Below are 19,928 nucleotides of genomic sequence, written 5' to 3' on the forward strand. Positions count from 1 at the left end.
GCTCCCTTGTCTTTTAGTATCTGTGTCCACGGAATGCTGCTCAGCGTTTCCTTCATTTTTTGGAAATCAGCTCTCCTAAAGTCCAAAATGCGGGTTTGACTTGTCTTAGTTTCGGCCTTCCTTTGTACCTCAAATTGCAGGAGCACATATTGTGAGCTCCCCCCACAATATGCAGCAACCACAGATTCTCCAATCCGGATTGGAAGTTTCAGCATCCGCTCTATAAGCCAACTCCCGGCGTATAAGACTACTCCCGCATATAAGACGACTCCCATGCATAAGGCTACTCCAGCGTATAATACGACTCCTGTGTATAAGACTACTCCCATGTGTAAGACGACCCCTGACTTTTGAGAAGATTTTCTTGGGTTAGAAAGTAGTCTTATACACCAGAATATACAGTATTTGGTCTTCTATGCAATGATTTATGGCATGTTTGCTTGCATGAGCAAATAAAGTTTTGAAAATACAAACTGGAAAAAACATTCCCTTGGATCAAGTGGTTCCCTATTGTCTCCAGAATATGTCTGTAGAAGACCTTGTCTTTTGTGGGCCAGGTTTTTATTCTAACACAACAATGTATTTAAATTTAAATGCATAGATGTCAGAAAAAGCCTGGTATACCACTTCCCCATCAATATAAATTCAGCCCTCTCAGTAGAAAGTGTTGTAAAATCTGTACACGGGTGGCGTCTTTTTCATGTCAAACTTCAACATATTAATATTTTAGTAATAATAGTTTGATTTTTATTGGAGAAGTTGTGTGGGGAAAAGATCCTTATAACATACGTGAAGTGACTCTCCTAAGATTTTTCAAATTTTGGAATAAGATTCTTTCCTGCATTAATCATACAATAAGGCAAGATACACAATTTTGAGATATTTTATTCATTCTGTTGATTTTTAATCCAGGAAATGCAGATTTACCAAATAAGCAATTAATCTCTATCATGCTAAATGCCATTTGAGTGGAGATTTCAAGAGGATCTCTCAAGAATGGGGTGGTTAGACAGACTCTGGTGGGCTATCTTAGCAGAAAAAGTAACCTCCCATGCTCAAGTAAACAAAGGAACAATTTTAAAAAGACTCTTTGGGCCCACTCATCAACCACACTACATCTCCCCACACAAGGTCCATCATCAATCCCATCTAACTTTTCTGGAACTCTATGAACTCTGACTGATTTTTATCTGCATGTGATGACTGATCCCTGAACTGTATTATAAGCAGGAACAAGAAAGTGAGGGGGAGGTAATTATAATCAATGTGTGGTTAACTTTTCTTTTAAAAAACAGGCCCAGAGAAGAAGAGATGACCTTATTATTGCCTTTCCACAAAAGGTCCTAACTAGGTGTCATCTTAGTGAGGAAGATATTTATGAGTGTATTTACACACAGAGACCATGAAAATCAAGTCCTTTAGCCATAATAGCACTCATCAAAAGAAGATGTTGGAATGATAGCCTGGGGCAAGTGTTATTATGAACTTGCCGACCTCTGAAATTCTGATATGTTTAAACGTAATTCAAGAATGATGTTGTCACACATACAGAGCAAAAAGAAATCCAACTTCTTCAATGTATTTTTTCAAGAATGGTCTTTAACAGATTTTATGTAGCAGAAATGCTGGCGGTTTATCCCCCATTTTGAATGTGTTGTACAGTTTTGCAATAGGTAAGAACACACTCTAAATAAATTGTTCAGTCTTGCTTGTAAAAACCTCTACTCATTAGAAGCAATAGGCATAAATACACTTGTCAGAGATGCCTACAAAAAAAACAAATACCATATTTTATTGCATAATAATCACCATTATATAATAGTTGCGCCCTCATTTTCAAGGTGGCAAAATTGATTTTTTTTTTAATTATCTGCATAATAGTCACAGCCCTAGGTCAATAGCCCAAACATTTTGACACCAAAGAGAGGGGGCAGGCATGCAGGAGGGTAAATTCCAGGACATTTTTATGTAAATCATGTAAAGATTGAGGAAAAGTGGACTTTCTCCTTGAATCAGTAGCATTATGATCACTACTGTATCACCCTTTTGGCACAAGGTCTTACAGGGCTATATGGTAATGATCACAATGCAACCTGATGCTGATTCAGGGGAAAATACCACTTTCCTAAATCTTAACATGGTTTATATGAAAAATGTATCTTATGTAGACTTGTACCTGAAGTATATTAGACAATCCAAGTAGTTTTGTTTGCAAAATAGCACAACAAATAGTAGTGAATGCTTTAATTGTGATATGTTATAGGAGAGTTGAGTGAAAGCACATAAATACATAATACATACATAAATTATTACTAATATAACCCATTGTAGATACATATGAACAAATCTGCAACTTATAGGTTTGTACCCTGTATACATGGAATGTGTGACTTAGCACTATTATACAGAAACAGCTAGTAGTTCTGCCAATTTAGCAGCTGTCCAATATGTGAATATTTTTAATTCCTTTTTTCCTGCAATAATACGGGTCACTTAGAAGAACTATTTCTCCTGAGGATGCGAGAGAGGAATCACACATCTGCGTTCCTACCTGAGGAGCTATAATGTTCTGCTTTCGTAATGTAATATAAAATGTAATATGAAATTCAATAAATGACTCTGAAGTGTTTGTTCTCCTTCTTTTTCTCCTTCTTTTAAGGAGTGGCAGCACCTTCATTTTAGAGGCACTTAAGTGTAGGATAGGGCCAGCTGCACTTTAATATCTTGTCACATATCCATGCTGGCAATGTATATAATTCTGCTAAATTATAACATTATCTCTATAATCAAATCTAATTGTAAGTGGGAGGAGAACAAATTGGGCCTCCCATAGATGTTTTCAAATATGCAGATTATTTGAAATACTTATATCCACCGTAGCATAGACAATATCATTTCCTATTGCAAGGTTGAGAAGGGAGGATTTGCTCCAAAATTATTAACAAGAATAGCAAACTTCATGTTGATATTACCAGTAAATTATCTCATTTTTAAACTAGAAAATAGATTCAACAGAGTCATGTTAATCATAAGAAGTATCTTGAATACTATTGAATTTCTGATTTTATTTTGCTATTACTGTTTGGAGGCATTCATTTTAATGTTTTTCTCTCTTCAAAAAAATGTTGCTGGGAAAATAGTGCTTGTCACGGGATCTGCAAATGGAATTGGAAGAGAGATTTCCATAAATTTGGCACGTCTTGGTTCTGTCCTTATTCTCTGGGACATTGACGAAGAAGGTAACAATGAAACAGCAGAACTTGCCAAAGCCAATGGGGCTCTAGCCGTATATACCTACAAGTGTGACCTACGCAAAAGAGAAGAAATTTATGCGGTGGCAGAACAGGTAAAGCTTTATTTGTGGTTCAAAAATGTTGTGTATAATTGTGGTTCCTTTAAACAGCAAAGTGTTTGGCAAAGAGAACTGTAAAAATTATCTTACTATTATTTAAACCAGGGAAAAGTACAGAAGGATACAAGTCAGATAAAAGAGGATACATGAGGTGTGTCTACATTGTAGAAATAATGCAATTTGCAATCTCTTTAACTACCATGGCTCAATGCTATGGAATAATGTGAGCTGTAGTTTTACAGTCTTCTCTGCCAAAGTGCTGATTCCTCACCAAACTACAAATCCCATAGTTATACAGCATTGAGCCATGGCAACCATGGAAATACACGATTTCAGGCTGTAGTGGTAATAACATAAGATTTGGGGGAATTTCCCATTATGATCATAATCTACCTTTCAAATTAGCTAATGGGTTTGAAAGTAAGTACTCTTCACTATATGAACATTATAAAAAATCACAACACAGTTCAAAAACAAAAAAATGTTTGCAATAATGAATACAATTGAGCAGGGCAATAAAGCGTTATTTGCCCAGTGGCAAAAAATCTAGGTTGACAATAGGGGATTTCTCTGTGCATATTTTTTTTTAAATGAGTACTCTTTCATGCTTAGTTTACATTATTTCCTCCTATTTACACTGTGGTCTCTCTCTTTCTGTCGCTTTTAAATATCCCTTTATATAAGAGAATGCTGATGGAACATGGCCATACAGCCCGGAAAACACTTAGCAACCCAATATAAAATCAATTTAATGAAACAAACAGAGTCTGCAAGACAGTTGAAAAATGTTCCTATTGTGCACTATATACATGTATATAGCAATTTTGGTAAGGTAATTTGACACACGAAAGAAGCCTCCAAGAGTACAGAAATCATATGTTTTGCCTGCACAGGTCCTCAAAAGAGACTTACAGGAGAACAAAACTTACTTTCAGGGTTTGGTGCTACCTTTTGCCTGCACTCCCTCAGGCTGTTAATAAATCAGGATAAGTCTTGGGCAAGACATCTCAAGTTTGGCTTTTTATTTTTGCAGGTTAAAAGTGAAGTCGGTGATGTAGAAATTCTCATCAACAATGCAGGTGTTCTGAAAGGAAAGGATTTCCTTGATCTTCTTGACTCTGATATCGATGAAACACTAGATGTGAACACTAAAGCACATTTCTGGGTAATTGTTTTACCAGCTTTCTTTTACCAGTAAATGTATGGTTTGAATTTTTGCATATGGTAAAGTAGTTTGAATATTGGATTATGATGCATGAGAGCAACATTTGAATTCCCACTCAGTCGTGAAAATCCACTGGTTTACTGAGTGAGCTAGTCAAACTCTCTTAGCCTTAGAAAACACTGTATCTGAGTCACCTTTGTGTCGCCATAAGTTGATAATGATTTGAAGACACCCAATAACCACAATATTTGAGAAATAAATCTGTCATTGTGGTGAGAAGTGAAATCTCCATGCTCTTCAGCACTGACATTAATTAATTTTAAAAATGCTACTCCTGCTAGTGTGCAATCTTTTTGTTCTTCTTAAAATTCCTTAATGTAGACATAAGTTAATGAAAACATACTGAAATCAATGTGTTAAAAATATTTACATTTTTAATTAAAGTAATTGTTCAAATGTAGGATTTTAAAAAATAAACCCAAAATTTGCAAATGACTTAAAAATTGAAATTGTTACATTATAATGCTACAGAGCTCATTATCATCTGTTAGAATCACAGATGCCTTAAAGGGCCAGACTCAGAGTTAGTTTCTGAACAGAGTTTATTGCAGCAAAAGAAAGTAACACAGAGACACTTAAACGCAGTGCCTCTGGTCAAAACTCAAAAGTTAACCAAACCTGGTTCAAAAAAGGTAAACAGGAAAATAATCGTGATTAACGAGATAAAAGAACCGAAGTAAACACAGTGCTCTAAATCCAAACAAAAGGGCACAGCATGCAACTGGTTAACAAAGATTTGAAGCCTCAGAAAGAAAAGCGTAGTCAGCCAAAGTCCAGAGTCGTAGCAGGAGGAATCCGAAATAGCGAAGCTCCAAAGTCCACAAGCAGCGTCAGTTAAGCCGGTCCAAGGTCCAGGAAGGGAGAAATCCACACTCACGAGAATCCAATCTGAGTTGAAAGCACACACGATCAGGAACAGCAACCTGCAGATCCCAAACCAATGCTGAACATGAAACAAGCAGCGACAAGTCCAGACAGTATCTAATGCACGAACGTTCACCAACACCTTGCCTTCTGCAAAGATCCTGCATTCCTGAACCCACTTTTATCTACACATCCTCATCACCGCCCCATGATTATCCCTTGCAGCTGCTCCCAACTCTTCACGTGAAGTCCTTCGCCCATCCCTCCATCTTCTCAATCTCCTGTCAAGAATTAGATCCCCCCAAGACTCAGTTGGATTCTCCGATTGCCAGTCTTCACTCCCAGAGAATCCCATAAATGTCTCACTAGATGTTGGCTCCGCACAAATAGCTTGCACTTTCTTTACCTTAGTCCAAACAACAGTGTCATCCCCGTTTTCCCCACTCTGTGACCCATCATCCCCAGAGAATCCCTCAAATGAATCCTCATCTGTAGATGCCATAAGTAGGATCCTCTTTCTTTGCCACTCCTCATCCGATTCCTGCTCCTGAGTAACCCTCTTTCTTCCCCTAGTCCAATCCATTGTGTCTCCGTCTTCTCCTTCACTCACTGACCCTTCATCCCCAGAGAACCCCTCAACTGAGTCCTCATCTGTAGGTGCCATAAGTATATCCCGGATCCTTTTTCTCTGTTGTTCCTCATCAGACTCCTGCTCATGAGTAACCCTTTTTCCTCTTCTGACACCCATACTACTGCTTGCAATGTTACTCACAGGCTCTACTACAACATCATCATAATGGTAATACTTTATAACAGTGTTCCATTTTCTACAAAAATAACTTCCATAGAGGTTCATAAGCAGTGTGGTTTTTATTATAAATTGCCCTCCAGAGTTCATTTTTACAACTAATGTTGTAAATAAAAGAACAAAGCTTACCATTCAAGTTATCAACTATAAATTAATGCAATAGCAGCACTTTACTACTGTTCTGTACCCAAAGTTATAATGCTCTATCTTACATTGCCCCCTATCCCCAATGTTGCCATTTGACTTATGCACTTTATCCATCAGCCTTATCCTTACAATTGAGTTGCACCAGTCTGCCCACCCATGCCCAGAAATTGGTTATTATTGCAGGTTCATTGGTTATTTGTTTGATGGTTGCTCTTATATTCTGTTATAACTTTGTTGTTTTATTCTGTTTTATGCTGTTCTTTTTATATTTTAGGGTGCCATATTTTAACCATGTTTATTCGGGCTCGTCCCCATGTAAGCCACTCTGAGTCCCTCTGAGGAAATGGAGGTGGGGTATAAAAATAAAGTTATTCTTATTATTTTATGCAGTAGCCCAGAATAGTACCATTCTGCCCTAAAGCTTCTCTTTTATATATTTTGTCTTCAGATTTGAGACAGTCACTCATCCCCATTTATATTAACATTCTTCAGTTAGAACAAGTATCAGATGCCTAATGCAACATTCTTGATTGCTTTCCATCATATTGTATTAACCAGTAAACTACACATTGGTTTTGATATAACCCAATTATGCTTATTATTTTTCAAACTTATTTCTATTCATTGTTAAGCTGGCTATAGAGTTGAAGCTAATGTGTGACTAATATAGCGCTCACAATATACCACTATCTTATCCACAAGCATTCCAACTTCAGCAACTGTCCAGGTTATCTGTTCAGGTTATAGGAGCTGAATGCACTGGGTCCAAAATCAAAATTAGTCTGGGAGACTGCAATGAGTATGAGGCAAACACACAGCCTTTTTGGATCCTAGGAGCTAGGTGGTAGCATTAAAGTAATGAGATCCAAAATGGCTTTTACTACAGGCCAAATTAATACCACTACACTTCTCTTCAAACGCAACAAAAAGCACCATGTCCTCTCTTGCTGATCCATTGATTTTGCTTGATACAACACAAGAGTGACATGAAGCAGCAACACATAATAAGCCGTGTAATGGCAGTGGGATTGTTTTTCTTTTTATTGCTGTTAGTCCACTCCCTCCATAATGTCAAAGATGAGAAAATCTCATTCTTGTGTTTGAAGAGAAAAGTAATTAATTTTGTTTATTGTTTCATATATTGCTTCACTTCGATTCTCATGAGTTGATTAAATAATGAATTGCAAATAATGTGTTAATATTTTAATGTATTGCTTCCTAGCACTGAGTAAACTGGCATAAAAAATCCCATAAAAAAAGTATGCCAGCAGAAGTTCTTTAACTTTAATGTTTTATCTCTTAACTCTGAGCAAGCAAATACAAGAGTTACATAAAACATGGCTAATATTAATACTGATTTACCAATTGTGCCACAGACTTGCAAAGCCTTTCTTCCAGCCATGATTGCCCGCAATGAAGGCCATTTGGTTTCTACTGCTAGTATATCAGCACTAGCAGGGACCAATAAACTAACAGGTCAGTATGCTACATAACTATTCCTTATTCATCTATTAAAGTATAAAGTCAGAGACAGCCGGCCTGACTGGAAATAAATGAGTACAAATCAAAGCATCTTCGTTTAAGAAAGAATTGAGAGATCATAACGTTAGGTTAATAAGTCAGTGTGATGCAATTATTTGAGTGTTAGACTAGGACTTTAGTGGAACAAGGTCGAATTACCACCTGGCTATGAAACCTTCTGGGTGACCTTGGGCAAGTTTGTTTCAGTACCAGAAAACGGCAATGACAAATAGATCTTGCTAACTTTTGTTTTCAGATGAATTTTGGATGAAATAGCTGGTCATGAACAGCAAATGCCTCAAACAGAGTACATATTTATATCAGACTTAAGTAAAGGTTTCCCCTGATACTAAGTCTAGTCATGTCCAACTCTGGTGGTCATCTCCATTTCTAAGCTGAAGAGCTGGCATTGTCCATAGATACCTCCAATGTCATGTGGCCAGCATGTCGAATGGAGCGTCATATCAGACTTACCTGGGAATAAACAAATGTGAAAATAATCACAGGAATAACTAAGCAAAAATGTGTGAGATTTTACTTACAATAAAAGCAGGAAGCATCTATAGAGAAACAAAACATAATATTGAAGATAGCATGTTATGATATTTGTCCAGCTAGCATGCATGCTATAACTTCCTTCCTTTTCAGCTGGGCCAGGTTTTAAAGTGGAGGGGGGAACCTTCATACATGAAGTACACATCTGCACAGGAGAAGTTGTATCAAACATTATTCCTGAACATTTGAAGAAACCACCAAATCACAATCAGAAAGATTATTTTGTCATTCTATGTATTGCTAATACTTTTCAGAAGCTTCCACAATTATTTTTAGAATCTGTTAGAGATGTGTATGTAAATTCTCTGCAAAGAGGTTTCCTGTCTCCTCCTTAGTCATTAGGTAGTCTGCTTTCCTTTGTCCAGTTCTTTTTAAAAGGTCTCAATCAGTTTACATCTTTGGAAGTATTTGCAAAAATAGCAGTTGAATATGGCAACAATTTGCTACTACAACATTGGTTGCATAAGTACAACCAACTCTGAATGTAGGTTTACTTTCTCCCCCTTAGTTATAGTTATACAAAATATAATAAAGCAAAACAATACGTTTGAACCACATGTGGGGCTGATCGGGGTAAACTTTAGGGGTGATAAGGAAATATGATGTATATACCCAGTTTTATCAGTTTTATCATATCTTATCATATTTATTTACTGTATTGTTGTAAGCGTCTTATTTTAACTCACTGCAATCAAGTGTTATCAAGCCTTGTTGTTTGGTTTGGTATTGTGATATGGCCTAAGGGCTAAGAAATAAAATTACCACTACTAAATGTAATACTTTTCATCCTTTTGATTCTTCTTTCTGAATTTTTCAGATGCTAGTGCAAGTAAAGCTGCAGTATTTGGGTTTTTGGAATCTCTTGCATTTGAAATGAGAGCTGCAGGAAAGAAAGGCATTAAAACCACCATTATTTGTCCTTCATATGTGAATACTGAATTAGTTAGAGGAGTACAAACAACGTAAGTACTGAATTTCAGATAGCAGCACATTTACAAATGTCATTGCCTAGACACAGAGCTTGGGCACATATCATGGGACCTGTGATATATAAGGGACTGCCTTTGTAATCAGAGGTGGTGGGACCTCATATATTTCAAAATCTGGAACCAGTCTGGAACATTTCTGCTCCACACTGGCCCTGGATGCCATGAAGTTATTCAAATGCCCTTTCTCTCAATATGCTGTAGTAGGAAAAACAAAGTTCGGACCACACAGTCAGACCAAAGCCAGGATGTCCACCCTTACCTGGCCTGCTGTTACTGTCATTGTAGGAGCCAGTGATTGAGTTCTGAAGAGCGCCTTGCCATCACCAGTTATCTTTGCTGACAAGGGTAAAGAGAGGGATTATTCCATTGGCCATGTGGATGCCACTGTTGATGTTTTGGCAACATAAATGACACGGCCCAAATCTGTTGATTCCCTGCCTTGAATGCCGGAGAGAACTTTGGACCATTTATCTACTACTACTCCTAACGCAAGGTAAAATGGAGGCCCTTTTCCACTGCCATATAATCCAAATTATCGAACTGGATTATATGAGACTACACTGCCAAATACTCCAGTTCAAAGCATATGATCTGGATTTTATATGGCAGTGTAGAAGGTGCCTGAGATAACTGTTTTACCCCATGTTATGGTCCTGAGGTCCCTAGACATCATCTCGATGTCCAGAGTCAATTTTTAATTAAAAGTGGACTATAGGCTAAAGTAGACAAATCCTGAATTTTAAAATAGATGTCAAAACCCACATTAGTGCAGGAACTGGAGATTCCTTTTCAGGGGCCCCTTCTACACTGCCAAATAAAATCCAGATTATCTGTTTTGAACTGGATTATCTGACAGTGTAGACTTATCTAATCCCATTCAAATCAAATTATGTAGATTATCGGCTTTGATAATCTAGATTTTATGGCAGTGTACAAGGGACTAGAGTCATTGTTTTTTTTTACTTAAAAAGAGATTCCATTTGAACATTAAGAAAAAAAACTTGTTTGTTTTAGGAACTGCTTGACAGTGAAACGGACTTCCCTAAATGGTGATGAACATCTAAACAGAGGCTGTATGGCATCTTTCAGAAGTGCTTTAGTTCTGTATTCCTGCATGGCTCCTTCCAGCTCAGATATTCTATAAACTAAAAGTTCCTTCGCAGAACTATGTGGTTGTCAGAAAGGACAATGTTTCAAATTTATTCAGACAACTTCTTAAATATCTTCCTACAGCCAGCCGTTACTACTTCCTATTTTGGATGTCAGCTATGTTGGGAAGAAGATTGTGGATGGGATTCTTAAAGAAAAGTTGTATGTGCTCTTGCCACCATATGATGGACTCATTGTCCTTAAAATGTAAGAATCTCTCTCCTCTGTCAATTGTTATTTTTGTGTTCAAATATTGAGTCAATATTGTTGAGATAACCAATGTGGCTTAGTGCGCTGAAAGTTAGATTATGATGCAGGAGGCATTTTATGTTCAAATATTCCTAAATAACATAATCAAACATTGGAAATTGTTGTAATGTGTGGAACTGAGATATGAATGCAGCTTTTGACATTTGCTAAATTAATCTTGGAGCTCATATGTTTGATTGATCATTTATCTCTCTTGAAAATTATAATTTACTTTAAGTTTGTGAATGAGACTTTTCTTTTTTTTAAAAAAAAAGTTTATTTCCCATAATAGTCTTGATCATTTTTCATCAATAACTTTACTTCAGAATGCACCTCATGGTGATTATCAGATATAATATCAAATGGCCCTGACAGAATAGAATAGCTTTACTGTTATTGTTCTATTGCACACATCATAAAAACAACACACCCATCCCTCCACACTCCAGTCACCACTGCACAGCTCCCAATGCCTCATCAATGCAAAACCATGGAGTTCAACATAACCACAGCTCTAAGATATCTGTCATCATAAGAAAGCACTGGGGAAAAAAATCTATATTTGCAAAAGAAAAGAAAAAATAGCAAGACAAGGATGTTTACATTACCTACAGCCCTTTATTCTAGTTTCGGAAGTACTAATAAGAGAAATAAGACAAGGAGAAGTGATTAAAGGCTTGAAGGTAAAAAAAAAATCTATACAGTTGAGAGGTTTTGCAGATGATATAATGATTGTATTAGAAGATCTGTTGGAAAATATAACTCCTCTTATGAGCTCTTTAAACAATATGGTAAAGTGGCAGATTTCAGAGTAAATAAACAAAAAAACACATGTTGATAAAAAATATAATAAAAGAAGTCATGTGGTTGTAAAAGTTATCTGGATGCCAAGTGGTAAAAATAATAAATATTTAGTAATAATGTTACTGAATAGAAATTCAACCTCATTCCAAGATAATTATTAAAAAGCATTGAAAGAAATAAACTTGTATAATTGAAAATCTCTCACTATTAAGAAGTATATCTACAAGATATTTTTTTTTTGCTATGGCAATGCCAATGCCTGGAGCTTCTGGCCACCTCTCAGCTAATACTAATAAACATACCTAAAACTTACACTTTAATTGGGCATTTTGTTACAACTTGAAAGAGAATATAAAATTATTTATAGATGGTATCTGACTCTAGTCAAAGAGGTAAAGATGTACAAGGACACTAAAAATTTAGGTTGAAAATTTGAAACATATAAAGGTATTTTTTTTTATCATATGTGATGAAAATGTAACAAAACAAACAAATTGTTGAGATTGATTAAAAATGTTACAAGATATATTTAAAATTAGATTATAACTAAATCCAACTTTATTTCTACTGAGACTTTCAAAAGAACAAAAAAATACAACTTTCAAATGGTTACATTATATACTTATTGAAGCAAGACTGCTCTATATACAAAATGGAAAACTGAAAAGCTATTTGTAAAAGAATATTAAATTACAAAAAATATAATAATAATTCTATAACTGGGAGAAATTGACAAGTTATCTTGTTTGATAAAGGACAAGTAAATTGATAAATCATAAAAGAATTAGAAGAATTAGTTATCATTTATGTAAAAAATAAGAAATGCTTGCGGGTTTTAAGATAGAGCAAAAATGTATGGTATAATGAAGTCACTGTCTAAAATTATAGATTAGCAGATTTATAATATATTTTCATTGTGTGTCTTTGAAGTAGGAAGTCCTTTTTAATATTTTAATTTTATCTTTTCAATTATTGTTTTAAGTGATGAGAGTGGGGAAAATTTTAAAGTGAGATATATAGTGGCAAAAGTCATATAGGGAAAGTTTTGTCATATAAATTGTATAACATTACTTATATTGCTATAAAAATAATAAATATACAGATAAAAAAGAATAAATATATGTTTTAGAGGTAACTAAATTACTATATTCTCTCCCCAGATTTTTTCCTAAGAAAGTGGTTTTTCTTCTTGTAGAATATCTTGGAATATTCAATAATTTAGATCACTTTAGAGGTGAGATTCGTAGAGGACAAACACAAAGGACTAAATGAAAAATCTTCCTCTTAACAACTGGTATGTTTAATACTTTAGTGGATTGTTGTTTTACTTATTTAAGAATGGTTTTACTGTATCATATATCCTATAGGTGCCTACCTAGCATTATATGTACGTCAGATATTCTGTTAAAGCAAACAAAATTTGACATTTGAGTTTTTATTTCCTTGTAAAAGAATAATACTGCCATCCGGGCTGTCCATTGCTTCTGAGAACAGTTTTATGCTCATGCCAGTCACACAGATCTTAGGTGAAACTTATATTGAATACTCTACCTTTGACATAAAGACATAATATTGACAGTTAAGCTTATTTTTGCAAAGCCACTAGACAACCCATTAATCAGCATCAAAGACCAGCCTGCTTTCTCTTCATTATTCAGTAACATGTCTGCAGTAAATGTTGCAAAAAATGTAATAAACAAATTTGAGTTGGAAAAGAACAGGATTGTAATTTAGCTGATTTTCTGCCCACAGCAGGTGAGGGGAACAGCAGCTATCATCAAAGTCTCTTATTGTACATGTAAGAATCAGCAAAACAGAGAGAAGACAACAGAGAAAAGTCATCCCTCATCTTTCAGAATTCAAAATGTTTTTCTTTACTTACAAAAGGCTTCCCTGAAACTTCCTATTTAATATCTCATGTGCATACTGTTAGTTTTGAATAAATGTTTTCCTGGAATATGTTGACCTTTTTCTGTCTTTCTGTCTTTTGTTTGTTTAAAGCAAGCCTGCATAATATATGGCACATGGAACCAGTTGGTGCAGCCCATCGAGCACTGCTGCCCTCCTGCCCCCCATTCCTGCCACCTGCTGCCACTTGTGCCCCCACTACCCTGCACCACCACCTCTTGCTGTTTGTACTCCCTATTCACCAAGTTTGTGCCATTCCCATGGGAAGAGTGTCAACCTGTTGAACATGCAAAGGGACTGGGCTGTCCTTCCCAGATAGGGACCTCCACTGTCTGCCTTCCTGTCAGGGAAGAAGGAGAAAGAAGAGATGGGCGGGGCGGGGGGGGGGGGAGAAAATGAAGGAAGGAAGGAAGGAAGGAAGGAAGGAAGGAAGGAAGGAAGGAAGGAAGGAAGGAGGGGAAAGGGCTATGAACACAGGGAGGGGGAGAAAGGGAAGAAAGTAGAATGAATGAATGAATGAATGAATGAATGAATGAAAAAGAAAAGAAGAGGAGAAGAAAGAAAGAAAGAGAGAGAAGGAAGGAAAGAAGGAAGGAAAGAGGAAGGAAGGAAGGAAGGAAGGAAGGAAGGAAGGAAGGAAGGAAGGAAGGAAGGAAATAAATCAAGATAGGAAAAAGAGAGAGAAGGACAAAGAAAGGAGGGAAAGAAGGAAGGAAATAAGAAAATGGCAAATCACACCCCTTCAGCCTCAGAGCAAGACAAAGACAAATCCCCTTTGTCTTAATCCTAACAAGAAAATACTGTGATAGGGTTGTCAAAAATCTGAAATGATTTGAAAGCACACAACGGCTGCAACAATCTTAATTAGTTACCCTAGCTGGAAAGTTAGGTGCTAAAACTTATTTGCGGCACCAAGAAGTTTAGTCTATCTAGCCCAGTACTATCAGAGGCTGTTAAAGGGGTAATGCCTTGTCTCACAACAACTGAAATAGAACACATTGATTTTTCACCCATTTTAGTGCCATAGCATACTTATTTTCATTATTATTGTTATTATTATACAGAAAGATATTCCAAATCATTACTTAACAAGCAAGACATTTTGAATTTCACCTTATTCATTTGCTCAGAATAAAAGTGAGTTGCTTTCAAAGTGTAAATTAAGATTACACATAATGAAGTGTCCTAAAGCAAAAGTATTATGACATATGAGGTCTATGGACTCATACAATTTTCATTTTTTTCCCAAAGTACTTGAAAGATAGGGTATTTCATTTCCAAACACTGACCTATAGAGTTGATAGGCTTTCTAGGCAGATAATAAGCAGTACTTGCTAAAAGAAAATCATTATCTTTGCAACCATAAGCATTACAGGAGCTTTCTCCAGATCTCAGTTAAATCAGAGATGCCATGGAGTTTCAGAATTCAGAATCTAAACCTGCCATTGCTCAACCTCATGGTCAGAACTGCTGAACTGTCATTCTTAAAATGTGTACACAGATTTTCCCCACATACTGAAAATTGCACACTTCAAGGGTAAAATGGAGGCTTCCATCTCTCAATCGCCCCATTTGCTCCTGCAGAATTCTGGAAAATGTCACCCTCGTCACTGCTGTTGAATGGTCACAGACCTCCAGGAGAGCACTTGATCATCTCAGACAACAGCAAACAAGAAAGAAGAAGCAACCCTTCCTCCTTTTCCCTGGTCTTGCAAGCACCTTTGCTGATATCACCACAGGGAGCATGCAATTGCTGGTAGCTCTCCTGGAGCTTTTCAACTAATCAGCAGTGGCTACGCATAAGATGATGTTCCTGCAAGTCCAAACTGGTTTCGGCCAAATGTGCCATGTAGACTCTCTTCAACACAGCTGCAAATCAAGCACTGAATGTGTTCCTGTGTCAGGACCATGGGCCAAGAGGAGGAGGGGGGGTTGCTTCTCAGTAGCCAAAGCAGGACCTATGGAGGAGGAGCAGTTGGACCTGCCTGAGAACAATACTGCTGTGCAGGAGTAAGTCTCCATTGGGGCAACTGAGGCTTTGCAGATCTCCTGGGAGGAGGACAGGATTTTATACTCTCTGCTTTAGATGATCTCTCAACATCTAAAGATGCCCTCGGCTACAAAACACACAAAAACAGAGCATGCCATCTTTTCTTGCCCTAACTTTATCATATTGGCCCAAAACTACAGGGTTACCCTGGAGGTTAAAGCAAATTCTGGACAATCCTCTGACTTTTCCTAATGTGGGACTAAACCAGATTAGCCTGTTTTTACCCATGATACTTACTAGATCTAGAAAAAACATTGTGAAAACCGTAATATGCAAACCAATTGTGAGTTATATGTCCATGTAAATTAGTTCCCTGCCAGCTCTGCTTTATTATTAAGAAACTTCTTATTATTTTCCTCTCTAGCTGGTCATATTTACCACATTTCCTACAGTATCTCCACCAGCTATGTGGTAAAGGAGATTGTGGATGGTATTCTGAAAAAGAAACTTTCATATTGTCTTGCCATCATACGCGTGACTAAATACTTTTAAAATTTAAGAATGTCAGTTGCTATTTTGTGTCCAATTATAGAGCCAGTCACAGGCCCGTAGCCAAGATTTTGATTCGGGGGGGTGGGGGGTGGGAGGGGCTGAGTTTTATTCCGGGGGGGGGAGTGAGTCTGAGTGAAAGAATGTCTACCCTAGCAAACCTTTTGTATCGTTACCCCAATACCCCCATGCATATGAGATATATTGAGCATGGTGATCAGATCAGGATATGAATAAACATAACAGTTTAAATAATGTACCAGTAAGGCCTTTTTGCAGACCATCATGAGAATTTCTGGGGGGGGGGGCTGAAGCCCCCACCCCCCCCACCCCCCCGGGCGGCTACATGCCTGGAGCCAGTATCATGTAGCGATACATTATACTGTTAGTTTTAAATAAACGTTTTACTGAAATAAGTTAATCTACTTTTTTCTGTTTTTCTGTCTTTTGTTTATCTGCCATATAAAATCCAAATTATTTGCTTTGAACTGGCTTATAGGAGAAAAGATGGGTGCATAAATAAATACTATAGCTATCAATAAATTATGAGTAGCCTACGTTTATCCAAATTGATAGGAAGGATATTTTCTTCCCTTCTGAAATAGTGTTTTTTGGATGTTATATATTTTTAAACTTAAACCTCATTATTATTATTATTATTATTATTATTATTATTATTATATTTATACTCTGCTTTATCTCTCACGAAGGAGACTCAAAGCAGCTTAGCATAAAAGCATTAGCATATAATCTAGAATATACAAATATGCAAGTAAAACAATTAATATAAATAGTATTAAAATTCACAGTTAAAATCCATTAAAACATATTCAAAGTTTTAAAAAACACAGGGAATGCAAGTAAACACAAAGACAACCAATATTGGATTTATAGAAGTTTTATTAATTATAAGGTTACTGTAGAATATTTCATTCACTCACACATGCATTCTCTCATCTATATTTAGGGTGGCCTTTTGCAGCTGACAGATGGTAATTTTGTTAGGGCCGATTTTTTTAAAGTGCAGGCCAAGGTCTTTAGGCACTGCACCCAGTGTGCCAATCACTACTGAGACCACCTTTACTGGCTTGTGCTACAATCTTTGAAGTTCGATCTTTAAATACTCTTCGTATTGTATAAGCTTTTCCAGTTCCTTCTCATCAATTCTGCTGTCACATTATTATTATTATTATTATCATTATTATTATTATTATTATTATTATTATGTTATTACTGGATATTATTAGATATCTCTCTTACAAGTTTTATTGAATATTTGCTGTCTTGTTCTTTTTCTGTTTCTCTGCCAAATGATGCATCTCCTAGATATCTAAGAATACAATTGTAGGATTTCCACCTACAGGAAAAAAGATGAAAGGATTGAGACTTATTCTCCCAAAGAGAAACTCTCCAAGAGCCACCCATGGCTAATATGCACCATATCTTTCATTATGGTTTTTTGATAATCTTGCGGTTACATTAAAACTCTAGTTTCTTTCTTATGACAAATTACATTGTTAGTCTGAGGCAGCACAAATAACAGAATCTGGGAGAATCATAAAGATTGAACAATTTTTAAATTAGTTTTTCTTGATAGAAAAGAAAAAAAACATTAAACTATAATGTGAACAAACACATTGTAAAGTTATATATTTTAAAAAACACTCAACTAATCTACTTTCTAACTAGTACAAAAACTTACACATGACAAACCACAAACTAACACAGAGGCATAAACACTTAAACTATATATTAAACTATACTAATTATCAAGACTACTCTACAGACCTCTCTGTTTGTTTTTATTCTAACTAGTCAACTACCTTTAAGAAATATTAAGAAATATTATATAGGCATATATAATATACTACAAGCTCACAAATCCCGCATATGCAAAAAATATTATTGGAAAATAGTATTCAGTATAACCCAAAAGAGAAAACCTTTAAGAGTAAGTTTGAAAAATTCAGGGAAAGAGACAGAATTTTTATCCTGATGGCATTTTCCTAATTTTACGGTTTCTCATGTATATGTATTCCTGAGTGTATACAATTGAAGCCTGAACGATATGTGTTTATATATAAAAAAAAAACAAATGGCAGCCACAGTTTGAAAAGCTATTTTTGATAAACATCCCCAGCTGCGATGACAGATTATAGGAGCTATAGTAAAACAAACAAGCAAGCACGCTTTTGAAAGTTATGTTACCAAGTGGGCTAAAGTTATCTGGATTGTGTTTCTTTTTTTTTAGCCAAAAAGATGATCATGTTAAAAGAAATGTAAGAACTCACTGTGGAGATCTGGTCTCCTCCCAATAAGAACTGGAAGCCTGGTAGATGGCTATTCTCAGAATCTTCTTGGACAATCGTTCCCAACTGTGGGTCCCCAGATGTTTTGGCCTTCATCTCCCAGAAATCCTAACAGCTGGTAAACTGGCTGGGATTTCTGGGAGTTGTAAACCAAAATACCTGGTGATCCACAGGTTGAGACCCACTGTTCTAGGAAGTATGATCACTAGCCATGCTAAGTGGGGAATTCTGGGAGCTGTAACACTTCCAAGATCTAGAAATATTGGATATATAGTAAAATTGTTGGGTTTCTGAATAGTAGTTTATGATGTGTCTGTAGTATGTAGGTTTAGAGAAGAGAGGGTAGTGGTCTTATTATTGTATTTACACAGGAAGTCCTAACTAGGTGCCATCTTAGTGCGACAGATATTTATGGGTGTATTTAGAACCATGATAATCGTAACCCTTAAACATGGCTGCACCTATAAAAAAGCATGTTGGAATGATAGTCTGGACCAAGTGTTATTATGAACATGTCAGCCTTTTATTTAATTTTATATATGTTTAAAAATAATATGAATATGTGAACTTGTACACACAGCCAAAAAAAATCCAACTTCATCAAGATCTCCCCCCCCCCCCCCCCCCCAGTAATGCTGTTAGACAGGTTGTATGTAGCAGAAATTGTTGTGCTCCCTTCCTCATTTGATTGTGTTTTACAGATTTGCAGTGGATAAAAGCAATAAATTGTTCACATTTGCTTGAAAAAACATCAACTCACTAGAACCAATAGATATAAATATTATTGTCAGAATTGCATACAAAAAACAAATAATGGCCATAATGCTATTATTGAACACAGATTCAAAATAAAATCTGATTCCTCACTCTTACATAGATTATATTTTAAATTTTATCTGATGCAGACTTGTATCTGAAGTATATTTGGCAATCAGAGCTATTTTGTTGGTCTGTAAACAAATACTATGAAATATGAATGCATTTATTCTGATACGCTGTACAGCAAATGAGTGAAGGTGCATACATACACACGGAGGAAGATACATTTGAACAAATCTGCAGTTTATATGTTTGCACCCTGTATACATGGAACATGTGACTTAGCACTATTGTTCAGAATTCTCTAGTAGTTTTGCCAGTTTAGCAACTGTTCAACATAGGTATATTTTTAATTACTTTAATTACTTTCTCCTGCAATAATACAGGTGACTTAAAAGAACTATTTCTCCTAGGGATGCGTGGGAGAGAGTGATTTAACACCTGAATTCCTACCTAAAGTGATGTAATCCAAGATATAATGTTCTGTGTTCTCATAAAATCTAATATAAAATTCAGCAAATTATTCTGAAGTTCTTCTTCCTCATCTTCTTACAGTTTTTCTTCTTCTTTTAAGGAGTGGCAGTACCTTCATTTTGGAGGCACTTAAGTGTAGGATAAGAAAGGGGCCAGCTGAACTTGAATATCTTGTCACATATCCATGCTTGTCATGTGCAGAGTCCTGCTAAATTA

General features: G+C 36.1%; 1 protein-coding gene across 1 annotated transcript; it reads left to right on the forward strand.

The window, feature by feature from the left end:
• The first annotated feature begins 2,909 nt into the window (after positions 1 to 2,909).
• Positions 2,910 to 13,613, forward strand: LOC132772818 (epidermal retinol dehydrogenase 2-like). The gene is made up of 7 exons (XM_060771676.2): positions 2,910 to 3,346; positions 4,386 to 4,517; positions 7,773 to 7,872; positions 9,290 to 9,434; positions 10,695 to 10,817; positions 12,824 to 12,957; positions 13,416 to 13,613. Exons 1-6 carry the CDS (start codon positions 2,960 to 2,962, stop codon positions 12,933 to 12,935), a joined length of 999 nt encoding a protein of 332 aa, XP_060627659.2. The 5' UTR covers positions 2,910 to 2,959; the 3' UTR covers positions 12,936 to 12,957; positions 13,416 to 13,613.
• Positions 13,614 to 19,928: the final 6,315 nt, after the last annotated feature.

This window comes from Anolis sagrei, chromosome 4, assembly GCF_037176765.1.
Source record: "Anolis sagrei isolate rAnoSag1 chromosome 4, rAnoSag1.mat, whole genome shotgun sequence".
NCBI lineage: Eukaryota > Metazoa > Chordata > Lepidosauria > Squamata > Dactyloidae > Anolis > Anolis sagrei.

Coding starts and splice junctions, on each gene's coding strand:
- LOC132772818 (XM_060771676.2), top strand. CDS start 2,960: ATGTTGATATTACCAGTAAATTATCTCATTTTTAAACTAGAAAATAGA. Junction 7,873..9,289: donor AGGGACCAATAAACTAACAG/GTCAGTATGCTA, acceptor TGAATTTTTCAG/ATGCTAGTGCAAGTAAAGCT. Junction 10,818..12,823: donor GGACTCATTGTCCTTAAAAT/GTAAGAATCTCT, acceptor TTCTCTCCCCAG/ATTTTTTCCTAAGAAAGTGG.